General features: G+C 58.0%; 2 protein-coding genes and 1 long non-coding RNA gene across 3 annotated transcripts; 1 reads left to right on the plus strand and 2 right to left on the minus strand.

The window, feature by feature from the left end:
- Positions 1-1,164: 1,164 nt before the first annotated feature.
- UBXN11 (UBX domain protein 11) lies at positions 1,165-10,701 on the minus strand (the record flags this gene model as incomplete). The annotated part of the gene is made up of 11 exons (XM_084300592.1): positions 10,546-10,701; positions 9,717-9,771; positions 8,616-8,692; positions 8,003-8,114; positions 6,398-6,615; positions 5,988-6,065; positions 4,502-4,622; positions 3,421-3,524; positions 3,144-3,211; positions 2,245-2,391; positions 1,165-1,339 (listed from the first exon to the last, which is right to left on the minus strand). Exons 1-11 carry the CDS (start codon positions 10,627-10,629, stop codon positions 1,165-1,167), a joined length of 1,239 nt encoding a protein of 412 aa, XP_084156718.1. The 5' UTR covers positions 10,630-10,701.
- Positions 10,702-13,187: 2,486 nt separating this feature from the next.
- LOC311218152 lies at positions 13,188-15,004 on the plus strand. The gene is made up of 2 exons (XR_014619089.1): positions 13,188-13,395; positions 14,665-15,004. It is a non-coding gene; the product is annotated as an uncharacterized lncRNA (long non-coding RNA).
- Positions 15,005-15,920: 916 nt separating this feature from the next.
- Positions 15,921-23,411, minus strand: CRYBG2 (crystallin beta-gamma domain containing 2; the record flags this gene model as incomplete). The annotated part of the gene is made up of 18 exons (XM_084300593.1): positions 15,921-16,009; positions 16,088-16,247; positions 16,585-16,743; positions 17,107-17,230; positions 17,316-17,455; positions 17,736-17,865; positions 18,049-18,161; positions 18,262-18,294; positions 18,386-18,512; positions 18,597-18,739; positions 18,984-19,110; positions 19,269-19,432; positions 19,515-19,641; positions 19,742-19,881; positions 19,975-20,131; positions 20,436-20,554; positions 20,637-20,687; positions 21,354-23,411. The coding sequence occupies 18 exons, from the start codon at positions 23,409-23,411 to the stop codon at positions 15,921-15,923; spliced, it is 4,161 nt and encodes a 1,386-aa protein (XP_084156719.1).
- Between the last annotated feature and the right edge of the window lie 1,071 nt (positions 23,412-24,482).

Below are 24,482 nucleotides of genomic sequence, written 5' to 3' on the forward strand. Positions count from 1 at the left end.
TGACAGCAGAGGGGCGGTGGAAAAGGCTGCTCTGTAGGAAGGTCCCTGGTACACTCCTGGAGGTGGAAAAAGAAGGAAGCTCACTTACAGCTGTGGGGACTGAGTCACTGGTCAGGGTGCTGGTGGTGTTTCCCGTACGAGCAGCGCGTGGCCAAGCTCCAGCCGGAGGGGTCTGGGGAAGGCAGAGCAGTTCAGGGAGTGCTCAGGGGATCCTGCCCCTTTCTGTAGGTAATTTGGAGTTTACAGAAGTGGAAATTGCAGCTCAATAAATGCCAGGAGCCTTTGATGAGGGCTGGGTGGCAGCATGTGCTGGGCCTCTGCGAAAAGGGAACCTGCCTGCAGGTGCTGCCTTGCACAGCGGGGGTGTTGTCAGCTGGGAGTCAAGTGGGAACTTGTCGGAGCCGAAATGGGAAGAATGTCTTGGGAAAGGGGCCTGCAGAGCACGGCCCCAGCCCACAGGAGAGGAAGATGCTTCCCTCTCAGGTTGAAGAGGGAAGAACCCAAGGGCTTGTGCGCTTCTCCGGTGACACGGTGTCCTGTTGCAGCGGGCTGGGAGGGAGGGAGGAAGGAAGGCCAGCAGCTCAGGGCCACGGCGGGCTGGTTCGGTGTAGCCGTGAGCCTCAGCCCCTCTGGAGCTGGGGGCTGTCCAAGGGAAGAAGCCGTTCACGTACAGGAAACCCAGCAGCAGGATCTGGCTGCGCTGGGTCTGGCTCAGTCCCAGCAGTGCAGTGGCCCAAGGCCATTGCTGGAGACCGTATAACTGAGCCTGGTCCTCTCGGGGTGTAAATGCAGATGAAATCTCGGGGGAGCAGCGGTGTGGAAAGCTGCTACAGAGCCCCTGAGCCCAGCTAGCGCCTGCCCCAGTACCAGCGTAAAGCTGCCAGTCTTCCTGAGCAGGGATCAGCCCGTGTAACCTTCAGCAGAGGTGAGAAACCAGGTCTCTGAGCTGCCAGAAATCCCCTGGGGGAGGTAGGAACCCACCCCCGAGGCAGCAGGAGGCTGGGGCTGCCCTGCGGCACCCCGTGCTGAAGGGAGAGGCCAAAGCAGGAGCCCTCCTCTCCGTCCCGGGTAACGGCGCAATGAAACTGGATCTGGAAGGACAACTCTTGCTCTTGCCAGCCAGGGGGAGGTTAAAACACGGCTCACGGTGCGAGGGCAGCAGCTCTAGGAGCTGTTGTGCTGCGTGCAGCCCTGCCCCTCTCGTGGGAGGGGGTCTCTTCTCCGCAGCAGCAAGGAGGCACCAGGGATCAGGCCGCACTCCTGCAGGCTCCTGGCGTTGTCTGCGTACACCCTCTGGGGAAAGGTGCTGAGGATTTCATACGAGCCGGAGTCTCCACCCCTAGGAAAGAACAGCACAATCTTTCCTATGCACAAGATCCCCCAAGGTTTTGCTGCGATGCTCTGGCTAATCCAGTTGCAGTTACATAAGAGCAGAGGGAGAGGCGGCTTCTCGAGCGCAGGCCAAGCAGAACAAGGCTTCCTGCCCTCGCTGCACGCAGCCAGGCTGTTCCAGGCTCCCCAGCTGCAGGGAGGCCCTAACATCCCAGCAGTGAGCTCATTGTGGGCTCAGACAGAGGCCAGGGCTGTGGCCTGTGACGGGAGGGGAGAGCAAAGGGATCCCCCACAGCCATCTGGAATGGTCCCCAAGGGGATGCGTGAGCCTCTGGGCAGCGTTAAGGGCGTTGGGACACGGAGCTGGCTGAGAAAGGGACAGCATTTGTCCAGCAGCTGATCCATCGGCTGGCCTGAAGGCTGTAGCTCGGCTTCCAGTCTGCACCAACACCCTGGGAATGGTGGCGATGGGCCAGTGAGTGCTGCTGAGCAGCTGGAAGGAAGCAAGGGCAGCGATGGACCTGGGCAGGATGGCGATTCTGAGAGGACAAGAGGCATCGCTTCTGCTGTGTCAGCTTCTTGTCACAGGTGGGTATTAAAAAGGAGCTGGAGTTCCAGGAGTTGAACCCTGATCCTCGTGGGTCCCTTCCAACTTGGATATTCTGTGATTCTCTGAAATACTCTAAGCTGAAACCCTGGCAATGGTGCTAGAGAGCACATCTGGTGCTGGGAGAAGCCAAAGCAGCAGCAGAGGGTGCCCAGGACCTGGGCTCTGGGACTGAGCCCTTCAGCTCAGTGCAGGCTGCTCTGCTGGAAGCACAGCTCCAGAGCCTTGAGCAGCAGCTGCAAAACCTTCCCTGGGGCGTGATGGAGCAGGGTGGGGAGCAAGGAGGGAGGAAGTTCTCGCCCTACCTGGCACGGGCGAGGTGCTGGCGCAGCTCCCCTATGGTCTCTGAGAACAGCATCCTCACGACGTACGTCTGCTCCCCGCTCTCAGACTTTATGCGGAGAGTGCAGACTTCAGGGGCAGGAGCCCCAGCCTCGTCGGTTGTCTTTAACCTGGAGGTCAGAAAGCCTCTTCAGCTGAGGAGCCAGGGCTCTGCCAGCAGCACAGATCACGAGCTCTTAACAGGCAGAGCCCCTGGTGTGCCAGGGTAATTGAATCGGGGAGGGGGGCTTCTCGTTTAGGAGCATCACTGAGATGAACAAGGCACGGCCTGGCTGGGGGCGAGCAGACTGACCCAGAGACCAAACCACTGCTTTGCTTTCACTGCTGAAACGTGCCTGGAAAAGAGGGTTGCTGACCTTTTTTTGCTTTTTTTATTTTAGATCAAGATTGTCTGGTAAGATCTTTGCCCTACTTTTTTGATTAAAAATAATCTGCTTGGGGTTTTTTCATCAGCTATTTGGGTCTTGTCTTGCCTGGACGACTAGGAGTGGAAAAAGTGCTCTTAGTGTGACCTCCCGCTTGCACATCGGTTTCCTGGAGGGATTCTCCCATTTAGCAAGCAGCTTTTTTGGATGGTTTTAAATATTTAAGCTTTGGCTTGCTGTCAGGAAAAGTATTTTGCTGCAATAAGTAAATAATGCTTTAAACAATAGAAGCTTTTGTTAGAGATGTGAAAGAAGGAAGGTTCTTCCCAAAAGACCCAACTTGGCCTTTTTTTTTTTTTAAAATGATTTTCAAGGTATCAGATAAATGAAGAAGTAAATGGACTTGCCCAACAGAACCCCCTGAAAAAACCTGCAGTGACTAAACAGGAGGAAGATGAGAGTGTGGTGAGGCGGGGATGGAGGGGCTGTGCCTGTACCTCTTCAGGGCAGACAGTCGGGGTGTCTCCACCACGATCTCTCTGCTGCTCCACGTCCCACCAGAGCCCTGAAACCAAACCGAGCGTCACCAGCGCCAGAAAAAAAAAACAGGAGCAGGTGCCAAAGTGCCACGTGTGCTCTGGTGGAGCCTCTTTGGGAGGAGAAGGTTACACAGAGCTGAGAGGCCTGAGGAAGGGGCACGCGATACCGTGCAGGGCGCTGAGCCCAAGGAATCTCTGCCAGCCTCGTCTGGGTGGTGCTGGGGCCCGCTCATACCTGCTGCGTTGCTCCGACTGAGTCTTGGATGTTGATTGCTTCTCCTCCAGGGGCTGAGGACTCTGAAAGGTTGTTCAGAAACTGCTTCGAGGAGGGTTTGGGACCTGCCAGAGCAGAAGGGAGATGTGTGTGTGCAGTCCTTTTGACGATTCTCCACCAGAATAGACTGATTTGGTTAAAAGAGACCAGATCAGCCAACAGAGAGAGCTCTAACCTCCCTTAGCTAGGCACAGGCTGGCTCTTGGTCTACCTGGCAGCAGCTTGTCTCGCTTTCTGGCCCACTAAATGTTTGATTATCAACGTAACCAGGGAGTGACTGCAGCCTGTTGAGCTCACGCCTGTGATGTGCAACAGGCAGACTCCTGGTTAGCCCTGCTGTGAACAGAAAAAAACTGAAACTATGACTTTATAGGCTTGGAAATGGTTTTCATTGTGTGAGGGTGTATTTGTAGGAGTGAGTTCATCTTTCTGTGGTGTCACTGGGCAATTCTTTTTTTTTTCCCCACTGCATTTGGCTTTCCAGCCAGTGACAGTATCTAACAGGTATTGCTCTGCTTTGCTGCTAGAAACCAGAAGCAAAATGAGCAATGTGAGGCCTGACCTCGTGTCTCATATCCTCTTGTGAAAGTCTGAAGTGGAATCATTCATTCAGAACAGCCAAGATTGGTCTAGCTGGAAGATGTCCCCCTTTATGGGACGAGCTTGTAGGAGAACTGGAGTGTTTGCAAGTTACTCTTGCCCAGGTACGCACGGTTCCCTTGACATCCTTTGGTGGTAAGGGTGAAGCTAGAAGCAGCTTGGGCTTTCAGAGAGGTGGGAGCCAGATGTGTTTTGGGAAACCTACTGATATTCTAGTCTATCATTCATTGTCTTGTCTCATTCTTTAAGACTTAATGGTGAGAAGACACCATGTGCTGGCTGGCTCCTAGTTTTTGAAGCAGTACTGGGGCTACTGGTGCAGGGTTTTGACCCAGAAGTGTTGCCTTCTTCTCTGAGACCCCACACCTTCACTTCTTGCCCTGGTAAGGTCTAGATTCTTCTCTTTGGGAGCTCGATTTTCAAGGCAGGTTTAGGAATTTACCTGGGATCTCGTCGGTTTCCTGCACTTTGCTTGATTCTGAATGGCCAACAGCTTGGCCGTGGCCAGGGAAATTCCCCGGAAGGTCTCCCTCCTGAAATACCACATCTCTTTTGTCGGTAACCTGTTGAATTAAGGCCGACTGCTGTAAGCAAATCTGACTGCTACAGTGAGAACTGCAGCAGAAGACAATACATTTTAGCAACAATCTGGAGCTCTAAGCCCCAAATGAAATGGATGTTTCCTTGTAAGTTTCCTTGGAAGCTGCTCCAGCTGCCCAAACTCAGTGAAATGGGCCATTAGCTCCTGGAGGCTAAGAAAGCAAATCCTGCCTGATCCCTCGGGGCCCTAAGGTGGCCGGTGAAGTCGTTCATCCATCTCAGCAGGCACTGGACAGCTGCCTCCTTTCCACAAGTTGTAAGAAATGTGCTGGGACTTGATTTTTCCTCTATTTCCACACTTAATCATGCTCTTAGGACGGGAAGGGATATGAAACCAGCAGGCTGGAGAGGGATTTACTGTCAGCCTTGTATTGCTCTGCCTGACGGTAGAAGAAGCTGCAGTGGGGGCTGACAGGTGGCTCCAAGAAATCAAGGGGGTGGAGAGTGCCAGCCTGAGGCCCCCAGCACCAGGGACAGCTGTATAAATAGGGGCAGTCTTCCTGTCTGGGTTAAGATACCACCCTGTGGTTTCCAGATGTAGTCAGCTATGAAGGTGTTACAAGGAACCACAGACCCGTGAACCTTACACAGACCTTCCTCGCCCATCTGATGTTCTAACCACCCCACCTACCAGCTCGTGCTAGCTGTTTTGGCCTTCCACTTGCTTGCGCAGATGTGCCCTGCTTCCTTCATGGTGGTGGGCAGGTGTGCCACCCCTTTGGCCTGCCTGCTTACGTTTCAGATGCACTTGAAGACCTAATTTAGAGTCCTTTAAAGCTGTCTGAAAATGTGACCTTAGCTCTTTGCTATTTCTGAGAAATTAAAAAAAAAAAAAAGAAGACCAAAAAGAACCTCAGGTGGCTAAATGTATTTAAGTTATGGCAAAATAAACTCTCCCAACAACCTCCTTGAGAGATGCTTGTTCAATTTGTTTTTAAAGGCTCTTGCAGGTGAACTAGTTGAGGTTTTTTTGTTGTTGCACAGCTCTTCAGATGCTGCATATGCTACCTCTCTTCTGCAAAGCCTTGTTATGTTCTCAGAAGTCTTGATCAGAGCCAAGATTCACCGAGACACAGAAACCGGTCCTGATGCAGAAATGCTCACTTCCTCTAACGGCTCAGACAGGTGTGTTCCTAGCCACCCGCTCCCCAAGACACACATGCAGAGAACTTAGCTGCTTGCATGCTGTGTTTAGAAGCCTTAAACTCAGTTTGTTGTGTGAAACATCCCGAAGATTGGTGAAAGTGAAAGAAACAGGAACCGTTTTCTTAGGAAGCAGACCAATTTCTTTCAAAAATGTGACGAGAACAGGGCTTTGCACTCCGTACCTGAAAAGGGATGCCATCAGGGTAGCGCATCTGCAACTCTGAAGGGAAATAGCCATCCATAATATCCTGCAGGCATTGCTGAAATAAAACGAGAGCTCGTGGTCATACCTCAGATTTTCTCATTATCTGATGACTAATATTTACATCCTGGGCTGCTCCTGTTTGTGTTGTTACTCCTGTGCAAAATGTCTGCGCCTACGACCCAGATTGTTCATCTTTAATAAAGCGTGACACAGTTGCATCTAGACTGGTATGCAGGTAGGAACACGGGTGAGAGGCTGGAGGTCTCTGTAGCTGCTCATTTTTAGGATGAGCTCTCACACCCTCTTCTTACGTATTCCCTTTCCTGAGACTTAGGCTTAGAGTCACCCTGCTATGATTCATTAATTCCTCTGCAACCATTTCCATACCTGTGTTGATGGTTCCTCGTAGGACCGAAAGGGGCCATCGAACATGACGATCCCATTCTGATACAGTGTAAGAGGGAGGGGTTCCTGCTGCCTCAGCCGGGCACCCTGAGGCGTGTGCTCAATTTGAGAAATGCCTTCTCCAGCCAGCACGTTCAAATCCTTCACGTTTTCCAAGATTAAATCAAAATCAATCTCACGTTTGGAAACAACTGCCTCACCTGCGGAAGAAGGAGCAGAGTTACGGAGGGAAGAAGATGCCAGCGAAATCACTTTCACCTCTGGGTGGATGTGTGACTTGCCTTTGAGTGCTAACATACTGGGGCTGCCAGTGCTGCCTCCATTTTTCACCTTTCATACCTTTTGCAAAGCGTGGTGCAACAATCCTGCCGTGGTATGGGGCTGCCAGGTTTACATGGGCGTGTGCAAAACCACAAAGGCACAGTAGCAGAGAAACAACCCTCTTGCCTACAAGCTAGTTTAACTCTGCTGCTAACGAAGGCGCAGCCAGCTGTTTAGCAATCACATTCAGCAGCGATTTCATAAGTGTTGTCCTTTAATTGTGACGCTACAAAAAGCATGGAGGGAGGAACTAGGTGTCTAGGCTGGATAAATGGAATAGGGCAGACTCGATGAAAAAATGTCAGTGTAAACACAGCTGGCTGCATGCTCCCAGTCACCAGCAGATTTCCCCCTCTAAAGCAGATTTCTCTCCTGCTGGGACGCTGCTGAAGATGTTTATTTGAGTGTTTGAGGAGGGCGGCAGGGTAAAGTGGTAGAAGCGTTATAATGGACAGGAGAATGAGATAAGAAGAGGAAACGAAAGGCAGAGGGTATGGCCTTCGTTTTTCTGTTCTGCTTTTCTAAGATCTGAGAAAGGTGAGGGAAAAAAGCTGCCTTAACTAAGAGAGGGGAAATGCTCCCGTAAAAAGGGTAAGTAAACTGAAAATCATGAAAACATTTCTACTGCTTTCCCAGTCTGCATCCAAGGGAGGGATGGCTTAGTTAGCTAATATTTGCGCAGCAGTTAGGAAGCAGTATTGGCTGTATAGCCCAAGTATTTTTCTATTTTGTTTTTTCTCTGTTACCACTTCCTAAGAAGCCTCTGCCAAATATGCTTGGACCCTACACAGCACAATCAGGTCCCAATTAAACCACTCACATAGGGGCTGGGAGGAAAGGCAAACAATACTCTCTGATGGAGCCAGACAATATGGCTAAGTTGCTACAGCTACATATATACAAAGCATCTGATTCCATTTTCCACCCATTTTACGTCAGTGTTATTAGAGCAATCAAGCTTCAAACGTTTAGCATATGTGAACTCTCCAGGAAGCAGCTGCTGCGAGGGTATTCTTCCAAATGGCTGAGCCACCAGGTTCTCTCCTCCTTCCTCAGATGGGGCTTGTAAAATATGGGTATATAAAATACCAGGGCTCTGCCTGGCCTAGCTCCTGTTAAATCGTTCCATGTCTCTGTCCCAGAGATGGACTGATGTGAAGACCCAGCACAGGATCACAAATTCTGATGGTCTGCTTATCTACTCTGTGGAGTATCCTACCTTCTCCAAGCACACAGTGGGAGCTAGGATGGCTCACCATGCTTTACCTGGCTTCCAGAGGCTCTTTGCTGGCAGCTCTTCATTTTTGAGTGATTGTAAATCTTCCAGCTGTTCATGCCTCTCTCCAACCCAGATCAGACCATAGTCATTTAGGAACCGCTGTAAGAGGAAAGTATGAGCCAGTGTTGTAGATCAACAGAAAACCAGACCTTCAGAAAACTGGAAATGGAAGCCTGAGAATACTCAGCTGCCATTGTGAGCACCAGAAGCAGAATTGAAAGAGAAAGTTTCTCTGAAGTTTACGTGGCTTTGGCAGACAGATAAACTCTGACAGAAGAGAAGTACCAGGCTAAAGGGAGAATGAAACTATCTGTAGTTATACAGTAGTCTCCCAAGTATCTAATAGCTACATAGACTATTTCTGCAGTCCTGGAAATCCAAATGAAGAGGCTTGGAGGAGACTTAAATGTCTGTGTATAAAATAAACATAATAACATACTACCTTGTAGTTCACATCCAACCTGTTCTTTCTTTTCAGAGGGGTGAGGTGAAGATTTGTGACTATCAAAGTGGCAGCTTGAAAAGAACCAAGCAGTCTGGGGCTGCAGCAATCTCAAACCAAAGACAGATGGCTTAGAGCAAGTGAAGCAGGCATCTCACCTCCATCTCCCAGACCTGGGTCTGCAGCTGAAGGCACCTCATTTCCAGATCCTCTGCTGTGGATGAGTCAGGAGCATCTGAAAGGGAAGATTTGTTTTTTCTATGCACAGCCTTAAAGAAGAGCTACAGGTAATGCATGTCCCACAGGGCAGATGCCCCAGCAGTCTGCCTGCACCATAAATGAACTCAAGCCTGTAAGATACAGGAACTGAATGTGAGTTCTGCATGCTGATCCCTGACAACTTGACTCCCGGCACTTTTAGCCTGTTTGTAGCTTTCTCAAAAGTACTTATGAGTGAGGCTGGTGAAGTTTTATGCTGCAGGAAGCTGATGTGAGCAGTGCTGTTCACAATTATACAATGAGAATTGCTTGGCTTAGTCATAAGAAACTTCTCCGAACATCAGCAGATGTCCACTAAAGCTGGGTCCAGAAACCTAGGCTTAATAGCTGGAACAATGTACGATGAGGTACAAAAGGTGTTTGTGGTTTGATAGGCGTATGTTTCTCTGCTCAGGAAATAGAGAATTCACCACAGCTTGGTGCTAATAAGATAGCTCAGCCATCGTAGGAAATGTGTCTGGGATCAGCTGGAAAGTTACTGGATTCCAAGGAAGAACTCCAGTGACTCACTCAAAGCTGGGCTCAATTTAGAGGTAGGCTGCCTTACAGGACAAGTGAGCCTGGACCTGCAACTGCAAGCAGATTTTTGGTTTTGCTTAGCTGTGAGTTGTCTTTTTTTTTTTTCTTCCCAGCCTGTTTGAACTCTGCAGTGGTTACTGTTTTTTTTTTCTTTTTTTTTTTCCTTACCATCCTCAGGTACCTTTGTGGTTGTTTTTTTTACTCATGGAAACTTAGTAAGCCATAGAAAATAGGTCAGGAAATAATGTTTGCACTGCACCAGAAAAGCAGAGTAACTGATGAAGTGAGAATCTACCTTGGCAAACAGCACCACGTGTGTAACTGATCTCGCTCACTGAAGAGGCTCTTGGGCTTTTAAGGCAAGGATGGCTCAGAGGGAAGGTCTCCAAGCCTGTTCTGGTGCAGTACCAGGAGACCTGTAACTCTCCCACAGCTGCCAAGGGTAGAAGAATTTTTTTTACCTTCTCCTTTCTGAAGAGTCTTCATTTTCTCTTCAAGTTCAGCAATCCTCCTGTCCTTCAGGACCAGAATGAATAATGACCTTGTTAAGCTCCTCTGCTTTCAGGACCTTGAGGCAGTCTGCATAATTAGGCCTGGCTGGGTGAGTCAGTGCTGCACATACTCTCTCAGATGGGCAAAATCAGGATTAGAAAGGCTGTATCACCTCACAAATGTCTTCATCAGGCTCAACTGAGGGCTGGGATATAACACAGTGGTTCAAAACTAGGTAAGGGGCATTGAGAACCTATTTTCCTCGCCACCATCTGCACAAGAGATGTGGTCTCATCTCCCTGCTTGGACACAGCTCGTACTCTGAGCTGTAAGTGGCTGATCTAGAGCCAAACCAGCATCTTAGTAACCTCTTCTTTCTAAAAACAAATAACAAAAAACAAAACACCCACCCACCCCCCAAAAGAAAACCAACAAGAAACCAAACCACCAACAAAAAAACACAGCTATCTATTCTGAACTCAGCATTACAAAGAGGCCTGTTTGAAGGCGACTTCACTTTCTAAGAAAAGGGAAGGAAAGAAAGGTCCGAAGTCAAACAGATAATGATATTAGTGGAAGGATGCAGCAAGTCATTAATTCTTAAAGTTACAGCAGGGTCAGCACAGCAAGGACTGTTCAATCTCAATGTCAAGGACTGATATGACTGCTCTGTTGCTTTGCAGAGGATTATTTGTCTAATTAACAGAGCAGGCTATGTCTGAGCAAGTGCATCGCTACCTTGGCTTGAACAGTTAGAGCAGGACGCAGAACAGGCCTGGTAAAAGCCAGGGCTTTTACCTTCAGCTGGATTTCTTGTGCTTGTTTATCTATTTTTTGTTCCAACAGGCTGATTTTTTGCATTATGGATGATGTGAGGTCCATGTCAGTGGGAGCTGCACCTGAAAGCACAAACACAGCACGTTACCTCTCTAAAAGGGCAATTGGTCTGCACCACAGGGGACCCCATCCGAGAACTCCAGTTCTGCCACAGCAGGTAGGACAAGGGGACCTCTGGTGGGTTCTGGGTGGAAATCCCTTGGGGGGTAGGCGGATGGCTGCATCACTGACAGCGTGCTGTGTGTGAGAGAGGGAGAGCACACAAATTAGCCCTGACCTGGGGTACTGAGTCCCCAAGACTGTCACTGAGAAGCTGTGATGGCCCGGAACCCCCTAATCATTGAGGGACTTGACCCTGTGTGTTCTTTTCCGGTGTTGTCCCCCTTGAGCAGGAGGGGAGACTGCCTTGCTCTGGGTTCTTTGACCGAGGCGACAGGCTGTCACCTGAGAAGAGGCACAAAGGGCATGGAAGGAAGAAAACAGGTCAGCATTTTGCATGTGACTTCTCCAAAAGGAGGTGAAGAAACATGATGGGAACGAGAAGGGAGCAGAAAGCAGAACAGCCCAAGTCTGTGCACTCTCAAAATAATAAGAGTACGAGGGCACCCGTTATGGCACAGGACCCAAGGGAACACACGATCTCAGCAGCCAAGAGGAGTGATCACAAAACGGGGCTAGCAGAAGGAGACCATGACGCCAACACCGAGCATCCTGTGCTGTGCTGTGGGGCTGAAAGCGGTGCCACCGAGCTGCGCCAACAAAAAGCTCAGCCTGGGAGGAACAGAAGCTGAAACCCTCACTGGCAGGGGAGAGGCAGCTTCTGCTCTGAGATCTAATAGAAGGATGTGACCAAAAATGGAACTGTAAAACTTGATGAAGCTCTAACGTGCACTAGGGGCTGCTGAGGATGTGGAAACCCTTTGTTACTTATCTGATCTTGGACACGTAGGAGAAAGAGACACGATCTCTGCAAAACACGCACAGTGGTTAGAATAGCCTTACCAGAAGACGCAAACAACTTAGCTCTGCCCTTTTTCTAAAAACGAGGAGAGAATATGTGGAATCAAAGGATAAGTTAGTTAACCTGGGGGAGATTTGCTCGCCGGGAAAACTTTTTAAACAGGACCGAGCAGGCTGCCCAGCCCGCAGCCCTTTTCCTCACAGCCCACCTTCCCGCTGCAAACTGCGTGCTTCTGGGCAGGGCTTGGTGCACCCAGGGCTCGGCCTGGCCCCGAGCAGCAGCGGCTCGGCTCGGCTCGGCTCGGCTCGGCTCGGGTCCCCCTCAGGGTGCAGCCTCCGCGGCGCTCCCCGGGCCTCCCTCAGCGCCCCGCCGCCATCTTGTGTACCGCGCGTTGCCGCGGCGACGCCGCGCCGCTGCCATTGGCTCGGCGCCGGTCACGTGGGGGCATAGAGGCCGCTCGGGGACTACAAGTCCCGGCATGCACCGCTCCCGCCTCCAACGGACCAGCCCTGCACGTCAGCCCCATTATTTCCATTTTTAAACTTTTTTTTGCTTAGGGGTTTCTTCAACGCTTCGTGGCGCAGCGAAGGGCAGCTGAGCCGACATTTCCTCTACCTAACCCCTTCCTGTGCACCCCTCCCAGTCCACAGACACGGTCTGCATCCTCAAGCTGGCCCATAGGCATCAGACACTGCACAAACTTTATGTTTTTTTGGCACAAATTTACCCTATTTTTGGCTCAAAGCTGGGGTCGGCTGAATAGGCACCTGTGCCTGCAGCCGTGGCTCTTCCAGAGGGCCCTTCACCTGCGTGTCACCATCCCACCGCCATGTCTCTCTGCTCTGTGCAGAGCTCGGCCTCGCTCCCTGGAGAGGAGCCGCCCTTTTTTATGTCACATTTGCTGTCTGCAGACTTCCATTTTGCCGGTTCTGTAATGTGCAAAGTTGAACTAAATAAAGCGAAGGTGTGCTGCTGCACTCAGGCACTGCCGGCACTGGGTGGACTAGGCTCACAACTGCATGCGCTACACAACTGCAAAACCAAGACAAGTGCATTTCGCACCCGTGCTTGTCACATTTTGTCAGCTTTACTTATTTCAACCTGTCTTAAAATAACCCTCTTAGTTTCCTGCTGCTGCAGTCAGACGGGTGCTGGAGCTGAGACATGCTGTGAGCAGTGGGGTATCGGGGCTGGAAGGAAGCCTCATCCCCATGCACTGCCTGGCTCAGACCTCCCTGTCACTGTGTGACCGAAATTCAGAGCAACAGCTTGAGCCCAGCTCCTGTCCTGAGCTGCAGGGGAGGAGGTTTGTTATGAGGTGCGATGTTTGCAAACCCTCCTGGTGCAGTGGGAGGTTTTAACCTGTAACAAGCACTGGCATGGGGCTCATGACAAGAAACCCCCCTGGGGGCAGACCTCAGCCCAGGTTTGTTGTGCTGCAGGCAGCGTTATATGGTGTGGGAAACAGGAGAGCAAGGGGCTCGCTGCCTTTGCTGGAGACAGTGCCTGGAACATCCCACTCAGGGCATCATTCCCACCTGCATCTCCCTCATGTCATCCCATGAACATTCTCCCTTGCAGCATCAGCAGCCTTCCTGGTGCCTTGCCCGAATCGCCATGGGTTGAATTCTAGCTGCCCTTCTGGGTGGCAAGGCATGCTCAGCAGCGGCAGCATAGGGAAGGAAGGTGTGATTGGTGAGATGGGGCCACGGCTGCACTTTAAAGCCTCTGACTGCAATCCCTGTGAGCAGATGAGGAAGCGTCACAGCAAACTGCACTGAGCACCGACCATGCAGCCCCTCCAGCGTGCCCACCTGATCCTCCTGCTTGCCCTGTTCGCCCTCTGCTTGGTAAGAGAAACTCCACAGCCCAGGGGGGCTCAGGCACCCCAAAAGCTGGGGGGCAGCCAGATCGGTCCCTTGGGTGTGGAAGCGATTGGGGGGGGGTTAGCCTTGGGGGTTTAACCAGTTAACTGGTGGGAGAATTTCTGCCTTTAGCAGGAAAACAGCATTATGTTTCCTACTGGAATTTAACCCTGGCTGTCTTACTAGGAGCTTTCCACTGTAGTCTGCAAAGTTTAAATACTACTGTACGTTGCTTTTTTAAGTGATTTTTGCTTAAGAGTGTTGTGTGTATCTATTACCTTGGTACTTCTTAGCTCTCTGCCCTATCTGGCAGCCTCTCCTTCGCATGCTAGCCCCATCCCTCTCCCCATCCCATGCCTCGTTCAGGGATGCTGAGCATGGCTGTGGGGCTGGGGGGATACCAGGCATGGCCATGGAGACTTCTGGCACAACCATGGGGCTGCGGGGATGCTGGGCACAGATAGAGGGTTCCCTCGTCTCCTCTCCCCTCTGTAGGTTGTTTTCTTTCCAGTGAGGAGGAGAGAACCTCATGGCACTGGGGGCTGTCCCCATCCTCAGCATTGTTCCAGCTCTAGAGGAACCCAGTGGGGCTGAGAAACAGCGAAACGCACTGCTGCTTGCTTGCACCAACCCCCCAGAGAAAGTGGTTCTGTACAGCCAGGGCAGGAGAAATTCAAGCAAATGCCCTAATTTGAAGGGAGGGTCTCTTCAGAGAGGGAAGGAAACTGCCCTGAAATTTCCACCCCAGCTGCGTTACTGTTTTACGCAATGACTGCAATGCCACTGCTTGCGACAGCCTGCGGTGCCAAGAGGAAGGGGTTCTCTCCTCCTCATCGCTGGTTCCAGCACGGGGCTTTCACAGCTCTGTTTCTGTGCCCCACATCCTCCACCGCAGGGCTTGCAGACCCCATGTCCCCAGCCGCTTCTTCAGAGTGGCACGGACAGGAGGAGCCCACCCCCTCACTCCTGCTCCCCAACTCCCAATTTCTAACAGCCCCGAGCTAGAAATGTGGTAATGGCGAGGCGAGGGCTTGTTTTGGGCTTTGTGTTTGGGCTTCTTCATGCATATCTTTCTTCATGCATATCTTGCTTCACGCAGAGGGAAAGCCCAGAAGCTGACTGATCTGTGTGCGGCTGGGCAGAGAGGAGACCACGCGTCCTGTCTGGCACCGGGGCACCACCTGACGGGTCCCGGGCGGGGATTTCCCCCCCGAGGTGCTGAACCATTCCTGACTGTCCCCTTTTCTCTTCCAGCCCTTCATCCAGGCGCAGGAGAAGGCAGGCAGCGGTGCCCCCAACAACAACAGCACCATGCCTCAGAGCAGCCTGAGCCCGCCGGGCAGCACCCCCGCCATCCTCCTCCTCGCGCTGGGGCTGGCTGCAGCCTTCTTCCCGCAGCTGCCCTGAGTGGAGGCCTCCCTCCCTGCCCTCCCCGTGTCCCCCCATGAAGACGGCCCCAGGACGTTGTCCCCCTGCCCCTCCATGCCTGCGGTGCCCCGCCATGGCCGCAGCCTCTGGCAGCCCCAAAGCTGCTCGGCCCTGGAGCGGGAGCGCTGCAAGACTTTGAGAAATAAAATGTAGAGGCTTTGAGGTACGTGTGGAGGCTCTGTGGTATTTCTTTATGGCGTTATTGTGCTGCGGTGGGTGTTTATTTTGATGTTCACACTGAGGCCGGGCGCGCTGAGGGACCCCACGCCTCGCAGAGCCCTGAGGCGCGGGGCAGGAGCGCAGCGCCCCCCTCAGGCCTGACGGATCCGCCCCCAGGCCGAGTGCTGGCCTATCGCAAGGCGGCCCGCGCCGTGCGGGCCAATGGGACGGCAGGGCTCGTGCTCCTGACCAATCCGGCGCGGCCTGTCCCGGCTATATAAGGGCGGGCGGAGGCGGCGGCCATTTCCTGAGGGTGCCGCGGGCGGTGCCGAGCGGTGCCGGTTCCTGGGGCCCGCTGCCGGTGCCTGCTGCGCCCCTATAGAAGCGGTGGGGGAGAGGGATCCGCAGCCCCTTCCCCTTCACAGCACCCACAGCTGGACACGCTGTGGTCTGGAGGGGTGCAGTTGTCACCTCGCTTCTCCCAACCCAGAATTGGGCACTGCGTGGGGCCCTCAGACACTAGAGGGCACCCAGGGAGCAGGATCGGGCCCCAAGCGTGGGGTTGGGGGCGAGGGAGCAGCTCCCTGGTGTGGGGGGAGCCGGGCAGCGCCCAACACCAGGACGAGGAAACCAAGCTCAGGCAGGGCTGGGCCCCTGAGGGGCCGTATCTTACACACGTACATAAATACAGTTCAGAGGGGATTGGGGTGGGGAAGGGTCTGCCCTCCAGGGCGTCCCATGGGGTTGGCAGCGTGTCCTGGAGGGCTCCTGGTGATGGAGGTGGTCGTGGGCGTCCTTCACAGCAGCAGCCGGGGCCAAGGGGTGTCCAGGGGGCAGGGGCAGCCCCCCTACAGCTGTGGGGACGCTGCCGGTGTCCCCGTCCTGCCCCGTGGCACGTCTTGGCACCGGGGCCACGCCGCCCCTCATAGCACCTGTACGTCCCAGATCTGCGTGGGTCGCTCCTCGGCCGCATCCCAAATGATGGCGTGGTCCCGGTCGTACGATCGGCCGCCTGCGGAGAGGGGAGGGTTGGGGAGGGCAGAGCACCTCAGTGCCCCGTTTCCACGGGGTCCTGGCGCCACGGCCTCACCCTTGACATCGAGGATCATGTCCTCGAACATCTGGCTGCGGATCCGTCCCTGGGCGTCGATGCTCCAGGTCTGACGCGGCATCCGCGTCTCGGACCAGAGCACGGCCTTGGAGCCCTTCGCAGCCGGCCCGATCACCTGCAGGCTCATGGTGGGGGCCACCTGCGGGGACCGGCGGTGGCCACGTCAGCCCTGTCCCCTCCACCCCGTGAGGCTTCGAGCCTGGAGGGGTCCCTGTCAAACGCAGCTGGGGTGGGGTGGGACGCGGGAAAGGCAGGAAAGCAAGCGAGGGGTGGGGATGATTGGGGTGATTATAGCCCTCAGGTGGGGCAGAAATGCCTTCCTGTCTCCAGGGGGAGAGCGAATCAAGGTGTCTTTGGTGGCGAGGCTGAGGTTAGCCCAGGAGAAAGCTGCTGTAAGCCCTAAGAGATCACCCTGGGGTGCGGCACCCGGGTCCCCTCCAGCTCCGCGGCGCGGCTGTCACGCAGCGAGCCCTGACCTGGTTTTTGAGCAGCCCGTCCTCGTAGTACCAGACGGAGCTGCTCTGCTCGCTCAGGCTGGAGACCACCACGTGCCCGGCTTTCATGTCCTCCACGTCGTCGGGGACAGACAGGTAGAGCTCCAGCTCCTTGCTCCTGATGCGGAAATAAATCCGTCTCTGCCAGGAGAGAAACCAATTTTGTTCAGGTTCTGTGCACCGGGGACCCCACAGCACCCAAAACCCGCTCTGTGCCGTGTCCCCGCGCTGCTGGGGTGACAGATGTGGCCCTGGCTTGGCTCTTTCAGCTGTTTTGGGCACGGCAATCCCTGCCACGACGCCGGGATGTTGTGCAAGGCGTTTGTCCCCGGGGAGGGTTTCGCCACGGCAGCGGCCGCTCCCAGGGCAGGGAGCTGGGTGCCGGGGACCCCAAGGTCGTGCCCCACTGCCTCCTCCGGGTCCCTTACGTCAGGGCTGGTGACTCGAGCTCCTTGCTAGCCGCCTGCCCCCCGAGGCTGCTTTTGGGGCTCCCTGGGCGCTCACCTGGCGGATGGGGTAGAGGGACCCCACGTGCTGCAGCCCGCTGTACGTCAGCCAGTTGGTGATTTCGGTGCAGTCCAGCAGCCACTGGCGGCCTCGGAAGTCGCCGTGCTCGCACAGCACCCAGCTTTTGGGAAAACCTTGGTCAGCCCGGGCACCCCTCGGAGCCCCCCATGCGGGGCAAGGGGAGAGCGGGGCCGGGGCTCACTTACATCCCGCCCTTGACCCGCACCGACAGCACGTGGTTGTTGAAGCCCTCCGCCTGGAGGCTCCGCACTTCGCTGTTCAGCTCGATCTCCTTCCCCTCGAAGCACTCCAGCCCGTGCAGGAAGATGGAGGGCTCCGAGAAAAACTGCAGGATGGGGGCAGGAGGTGAGGGGAGAGGGGGGGGCAAGCAGGGGGAGAGAGCACCCGTGGGTGCAGGAGGGATCCGAGGATGGGGAGCCAGCACTGGGGTAGGCACGGGAGGGGAAGGAGGAGGTTCCTGGGGGTTTCTGCTCCAGCAAAGGGAGAATTGTAGGATTATAGGATATCCCCAGTTGGGATATTCTATATCAGGGATCACGGGGACCATCGAGTCCTGGCACCACACGGGGCTACCCAAAAATTCAGAGCAGGGGACCGCCACTCACCACCGGGACCTTCTTCAGGGAGCGGATGGTGGCCGAGGACAGGCAGCCCATGGCGCCCAGCGTCGGGTACTCGCCCTCGGACAGCACGTGCTGCTCCCCGGAGAACTCCCGGCCATCGAACAGGATCCAGCTGGTGGAGAGGAGCGTGCCCGGGCTGACGTGGCCACCGTGCCAAGTGGGTGTCCCCTGCCCTCCCAGCGAGCCCCCACGGGTGCCAACCCCACTCCCGGTTCTCCCTAGCACCCGTGGGTGGTGGGGCACCCTCTTTGTCCCGGTCCCTATCCTGAGGCAGCGAGTCCCCGGGGTGTCCTACCTGCCCCCACGGACCCTGCAGGAGCGGGGCACGAAGCTGTCGGGCAGGGAGCCCTGCTCCTCCTCGAAGGCGAGGTGCTCCCCCAGGAAATCAGGCTCTGAGAAGAGCAGGATCTGGGGAGGGGGGCACACAGGGGCTCGGTGACGGGGGCGATCCCACAACGGGTGGCATCGCACCGAGGGACGTGTCCCCTCCCCGCGCACCACCCCGTACCTTGGAGACGAAGTGCAGGTTGCGCTCCCCAACCTGGAAGCAAACGGAGCGGGGTTGGCCGGTGTCTCACCCACCCGGGGGCACCCATGGGTGCATGGAGGGGGGGGTGTCTGGGTGCTCTCACCTGCAGGATGGGCTGCGCCGAGGTGATGCGGCAGTCGGCAGCGCCCCAGTCCTCGCAGTTGCGGTACACCCCCTTCTCCAGGACGTACTGCTCGCCCGAAAAGTTGGGGCCCTCGTAGGCCACCCACCTGCCGGGGGGACGCGGGTACAGGCTCAGGCTCGGCCCCTTTGTCCCCTCTGTCCCCCCCCTGGCCCCCTGTGCCCGCACTCACACGCCGCTCAGCACGTGGATGGACTGCGTGACGGTGCCGTAGCCGGCCAGCTGCGTGTCGGGGAGCGCCTCGCTCAGCTCCACGCTGGGGCCCTCCTCGAAGTCCATGGCCTCGAAGAGCACCAGCGCCGGGTCGGAGAAGTCCTGCGGGGACAGAGGAACCCCCCCCCCAAGTCCTCGGTTTGTCGTGGAGAAGGGGCTGTGGGCTGGGTGCTCTCCATCCCCGCATCCCCTAACAATAACCCACATGGGGTTAGGGGCCGGTGGGAGCAGCTCTCTGCCCCCAGCCCCCCTGCGTGCGATGAGCCTGGGGGCTCTCAGGCCGTGCCCAGATGGGGGACGAGGACAGGACGGGGCGGGCGGCTCCATCCCCACGCGGCGCCCTCACCGTCCGTATGAGCCGTAAGGACACCAGCTCCTTGTTGTAGCCGCCCCACTGCCTCCAGTCGTGGTACTCCCCTTCCTCCAGCAGGTACTGGTGGCCTCGGAAGCCCTCCTTCTCGTAGCCGACCCAGCTGCGTGCAGACACAGGGGCAGTGAGGTCCCCCCATCCCCAGGACACAGGGAAACTGCCCCAGTGCCACCCTCCTTGCCATGGGGACACTGCTCCCGATCAGCCCCCAGCCCCGGGAAGCTCCGTCCCCTTCCATCTCTGCCTTCCCACGCCTCTCACCATCCACCCAGGACACGCAGGGAGCCCAGGGTGGGCAGTGCCAGCCCGGGCAGGTTCCTCAGGTCGTAGATATCTCGGTTGACGGTGGAGCTGCGGCCCTGGAAGCCCGCGTCCTCGTAGATCAGCACCTGCGGCTCGCCGGGACGCTCCACCACGGGGCAGCCCTGGAGGGAGAGGAGCCCCGGTGAGGAGGAGGCGGCGGGGGGAGATATTTGGGATGCAGCCCCCCCGGCAGGCAGAGCTCACCAGCCTGATGGGGTGCAGGGAGCAGATGGACGGATCCTTCGCTCCCCACGCCTTTAAGTTGGGGTACCCGCCCGGCTCCAGGACGTAGGGGTCGTCGTCGAAGAAGGGCTTGGAGTAAACCAGCCAGCTGGGGAAGAAGCACCCAAAGGCTCGAGGGCGGTCGCCAGCACCCCAGGGTGGCGGCACCCCGGGGTGGCAGCTCCCCGAGCCCAAAGCACCCCGCTCACAGGCCTGAGTGGACGATGATGGAGGAGGCGGCGAGCGCCCGGCCGCCCGCGCGCGTGTCCTCGGCCGAGTCGGTGAACTTCAGCCTGGCGCCCTCGCCGTTCTCCTCCGCAAACAGGCTGATCTCGGGGGTGCGGTAGTCCTAACGGGGGGGGAGTGGGAGCGGCATGAGGGGGGACCCCCAGCACCCCTCCCCGATTTTCTGGGTGCCGAGGGCAGGGGCCGCGCAGCTCACCCGCACCACCCTCTTGAAGGAGCCGATGCGGAAGGGGCGGCTGCCGCGGGGCTCCGTGCCCTGCCCGTAGGCTGCCCAGGGGTTGTCGATCTCCACGTCCCCCTCCGCCAGCACGCACTTGCGCCCGTGGAACCGCGGCTTCTCGTACATCACCCACCTGCCAGCGGGGTGGGAGCGGGAGGGGAGCATCCCCCACACACCCCCGGGCATTTGGTTACCGCCGTGCGCCCGGCCCTGGGTAATGGCAGGGTGCGGGACGCGGCCGGCGCGGCCACCGGGAGCCTCCGGCGGCACAGCGGGGTGGGGACATCAGCCAGCACCGTGGCCACGGTCATTAGCAGCAGCAGGACGGCCACTGATGAACCCCGGGTGGCGACCTGGGGGCCCCCACCCCGGCCACGGGCGGTGCCGGCCCCAGCCCAGCTCTCCCTCCGCGTCCCCGCGCCGCCGCCGGCCCCTACCCGCCACGGATGACCCTGATGGAGATGGTGTGAGAGAGCTCCCAGGACGTGGCGTCGGGGACATCACCCCAAATCTCCCTCCTGTGTCCCGCGAAGCCGGCCTCGGAGAAGAGGACGATCTGGGAGAGGTGACAGCAGAGGTGCTGCGGCACCGCGCGGCACCGGGACGGCCAGCCCAGCCCTAAGCCGCGTGCCCCGTACCTTGCCGGGTCTCGTGTTGATCTTCTCGAAGCTCTCCTCCTCGTCCTCCTGCTGCCAACGCCCGAGGACAGCGGCCCGTGAGGAGCGCGGGGCGACGTCGCCCACAGCAGCCATCGCCGCAGCCCGAGCCAGCAGCAGCCGCGGCCGCACGTCTGCAGCCCGCGGATCCCTCCCACCGCCCCGAGCAGCCACACCTCGAGCATTCCTGCACCTCCAGGACCGGCCTCTCCGCCCGGACCCTGCCCTCCATCACCTGGCCCAGTACCTCCCATCACCAGCACCAGTACCTTACCGTCCCAGTGCCCTCCTGTCACCTGTCCCAGTGCCCTCCTGTCCCAGTACCCTCCTGTCACCCGTCCCAGTACCCTCTCATCCCAATACCTTCCCATCCCAGTTCCCTCCTGTCCCGGTACCCACCCATCCCAGTACCCTTCCATCACCCATCCCGGTTCCCTCTCATCCCAATACCTCCCCAATACCCTCCTGTCACCTGTCCCAGCACCTTCCCGTCCCAATCCCTTCCCATCCCAGTACCCTCCCCTCGCACCGGGACCTTTCCCAGCTTGGCCATTCCTCTGGGAATCACCAGCCATGGGCTGGAGGCAGGGGAGAAGCTGCTTGGGGGATTCCAACACGCCACCGAGCCAGACCCCACCACCTCCCGTGTGCCCAGCAGGGCAGAGCACCCCCAGGAGCCATGGGACGGGCGTCACTCACCGGCACATCACCGGGACACGGCTCCATGGTGCTCTCCGGCTCTTCGGTGACAGGCTGGACGTGACCAGGACCTGGGGCTTCCAGCTCGGCCACCTCAGTGCCGGGATGCTCACCGGGGGGCGAGCTCTGGTCCCGCTGCTCCCTGCAGGGTGGGGTGGGGGCGACGAAGCGGCTGTAGAGCACGCTGTTGTCCAGGCGCGAGTAGGGCTTGGCCTCGTCCGCCGCGGCCGCCCGGTGCTCCAGGAAGTCGGAGAGCAGCGCCATGCCCTTCAGGACGTTCCCTCGGAACAGCACGCTCCGCTCCCCTGCCGCCCTGCCCGGCGCCGCTTTGCTTCTCTCCCCTGCTCCCTCCAGCTTGGGTCCCCCCCGCAGCGTGTCCGGCTCCCCGCTGCCACGGCGAGACCCCCGCGACGCCCTCTCCCCGGGGCTCAGGTAGGGGTTCTCGATCTCCTCCTCCTCCTCTTCATCCTCCTCCTCCTCCTTGAGGCTCCTGGAGCTCTCCGGAGGGGGCTCTGCCCGCTGCCCCCCACCACCCCTTGCCAGCAGCTCCCGCAGGGCGTCGGGCAGCGAGACGGGGGCGCGCGGGGCCACGCGGTCCTCGTGGATGGGCGGCAGCGCCGCGCAGCGACCCAGCGCCGAGGGCCGGGGCTGGCGAGGAGCCTTGGGTGCCTTCCGCATCTCCGAGGGCTCCATGTTGCGCAGCGTGTCCACGAAGATCTCCATGTCCACCACCAGCTCGGGGTCCTCCTCCGCCGCGTCCGGGGGGCTCTCGGGCAGTGGGGAAGGGGCTGGGGGGTTCTGCGGGGGCTCTGGGGTGCGCTCGGGCTCTGGGGTGCTCTCGGGTTGGGGCTCTGGGGTGCTCTCCGTGGGAGGCTGAGGGGTGGTGTCCATGGGGGGCTCTGGGATGTTCTCAGGTTGGGGCTCAGGGATGCTCTCCGTGGGGGGCTCAGGGATGCTCTCAGGCCCTTGGACCATTTTTTGGGGGTCCCCCGACATCTCCCCCTCCTCCTTCTCAGCTTCTGCACCCTTTGGAGATGCTCGTGCTTCAGGTAAGGGCTCAGGACCATTGCTCACCTCCAAGGAGAGGTTTTCGGGGGTGCCATCAGTGCCCCCAGAGCTCTCTGTCCTGGGCGGCGTGGCCAAACCAGTGCCGTCCCCATCCATCGTGCTTCTCTCTCCCACACCAGCCTGATCTGCCTGGCTGCCGACGTCCTCTGGGGGCTGCTGGGCACTGGTTTTACTGGTTTGCTGGTCCTGGGGCCTGTCGCCATCTCTTGACGCCGCGTTCTCTGCCACAGCCTCACCTTGCCTCAAACATTTCTCCCCGGGGGCTCCCCCAGCACCCGAGGCACCCGGCGAGCTTCCCGTGCGTGCCACGACCTCAGCGGAGCCACCGCCACCCTGCTCGCAGCTCTCCCTCTGCGACGGGGCCGTGGCGGTGCCGGCAGCCTTGTGCACCCCGTTTTGGGTTCTCCTCCCCTCTGCGCCCCCCGGCTTGCTGCCGGCTCCCTCCTTGCCCCCCCGCAGCACCGTGACGTGCCTGGCCCTGGGCTCGGCCGCGCCGGGGCCACCACGGGGCGAGCGGTGGCAGGGGGCTGCGGTGGCCGCGGGGCTGGCGGGGAGGAGGGCGCCGTGCATGTAGCTCTCCCGGTGCACGGGGACGTCCCGGGGCGCAGCCGTGTTGTTGTCACCCCCCTGCTTCTCGTCCTTCCGCCGGGGTTTCTGAGCGGGCGAGTAGACCTGCGAGAAGACGGGGCCGTGCGCCGTGAAGTCCTTGAGGACGCCGACGGAGGACGAGCAGCTCCGGGGTGCCACCGGGGCCGGCGCGGTCGACGTCTTCTCCACGATCTCCCTCTCCCAAGCCTGCAGCAGGAGGGAGACGCGGGAGGGGCTGCCGTCGCGGGCCCCCCCGGCCGCCGTCTGCTCCAGCCGTCGCGACACCAGCGAGACTTTCTGGAAGCGGGACCGGCCCTCGGGTGCCGGCGGTGGTTGCTTCATGCTCAGCTCGGTGCTGGAGGTGATGCCCCTCGCCTTGCTGGGCCGCAGCGCTGAATCCATGCCGGGGGGGCTGCGGCCCCCGCCACCACGCCTGGGCCCCCGCTGCGGTGCTGGGGCTGTCGGAGCTGCGGGGAGAGGCACCAAAATTCAGACTCTGGGGTACCCAAGCTGAAACCCTTTGTGGGATCCAACCTCGTGCCCACCCCTCTAGACCCTAAGCCACCCTATACATCACTTTTAGGCCATTTTAGGGAGGATCCCATAAATACAGGAGGTGGCTTTGGCGATGCCAAATGCATCTCAAGCATCTCTCGGGATGCTCACGCCCTCCTGGCACACGCAGGAGGTGTGGGGCACCACCCTCCCCTCTGCCTGCACGTCCCAGCGCTCCTGCGGCCAGCACGCGGGGAGCCACGCCGCGCCACCGAGGCAGGATGCGGCCAGCCCGGGCCATGCCCCAGGCCGGGCCGTGCCCCGAGCTGCGGGATGAGTCAGGAGGGCGCAGGGCTGCGCCGAGTCAGCAAGCACAGCAAACAAACAAGCCCAAAAAATAACAGGGAGGCAGGCTCCGCGGGGTGAAAAGGCTTCGCCGGGGCTGTGCCGCGGCCGCTGCACCCGTGGGGTTTTTTGCAGGAGGAGGTGGGGAGCTGGGCAGCGCCCTCCCTGCATCGGGGTGAAGGTGGGATGGTTACAGCCACCTCTGCAGCCTCATCAGCACGAGAAAATGAGCTCTGCTAATTACCCACCGCTTGCACCCTGAGCAGAGCGGGCACCCAGCACCCAGCTCCTGCACCGGGCATCACCTCCCGGCCCCTGGTGCGCGCCGGGGAGGTCACGGGCACCCCGGGGCCCTGGTTCATGGGGAGGCCGGCAGAAGCGACGCCGTGCCGAGGCTGCGGGACCGCCCCAGAAGGGTTTTATTGCTGTGTTTGGGATATGGAAAGCAGCTGACGAAGCAGCTGCGTGTGAGTGAGCCGGAAGCGTGGCAGCATCTCGGCATCTCCCAGTTACGAGCTGCGCCGGGGTCACCAGCCCAGCGAGGCTGCGGGGGCTGCGGGAGGGTCAGGGGCATGGGCACTGCCCAGGGAGAGGCCAAATTTGGGCTTTTTCAAGCTAGGGTTGGGGGAAAAC

The sequence above is a fragment of the Netta rufina genome, assembly GCF_964035555.1.
Source record: "Netta rufina genome assembly, chromosome: 23".
Lineage (NCBI taxonomy): Eukaryota > Metazoa > Chordata > Aves > Anseriformes > Anatidae > Netta > Netta rufina.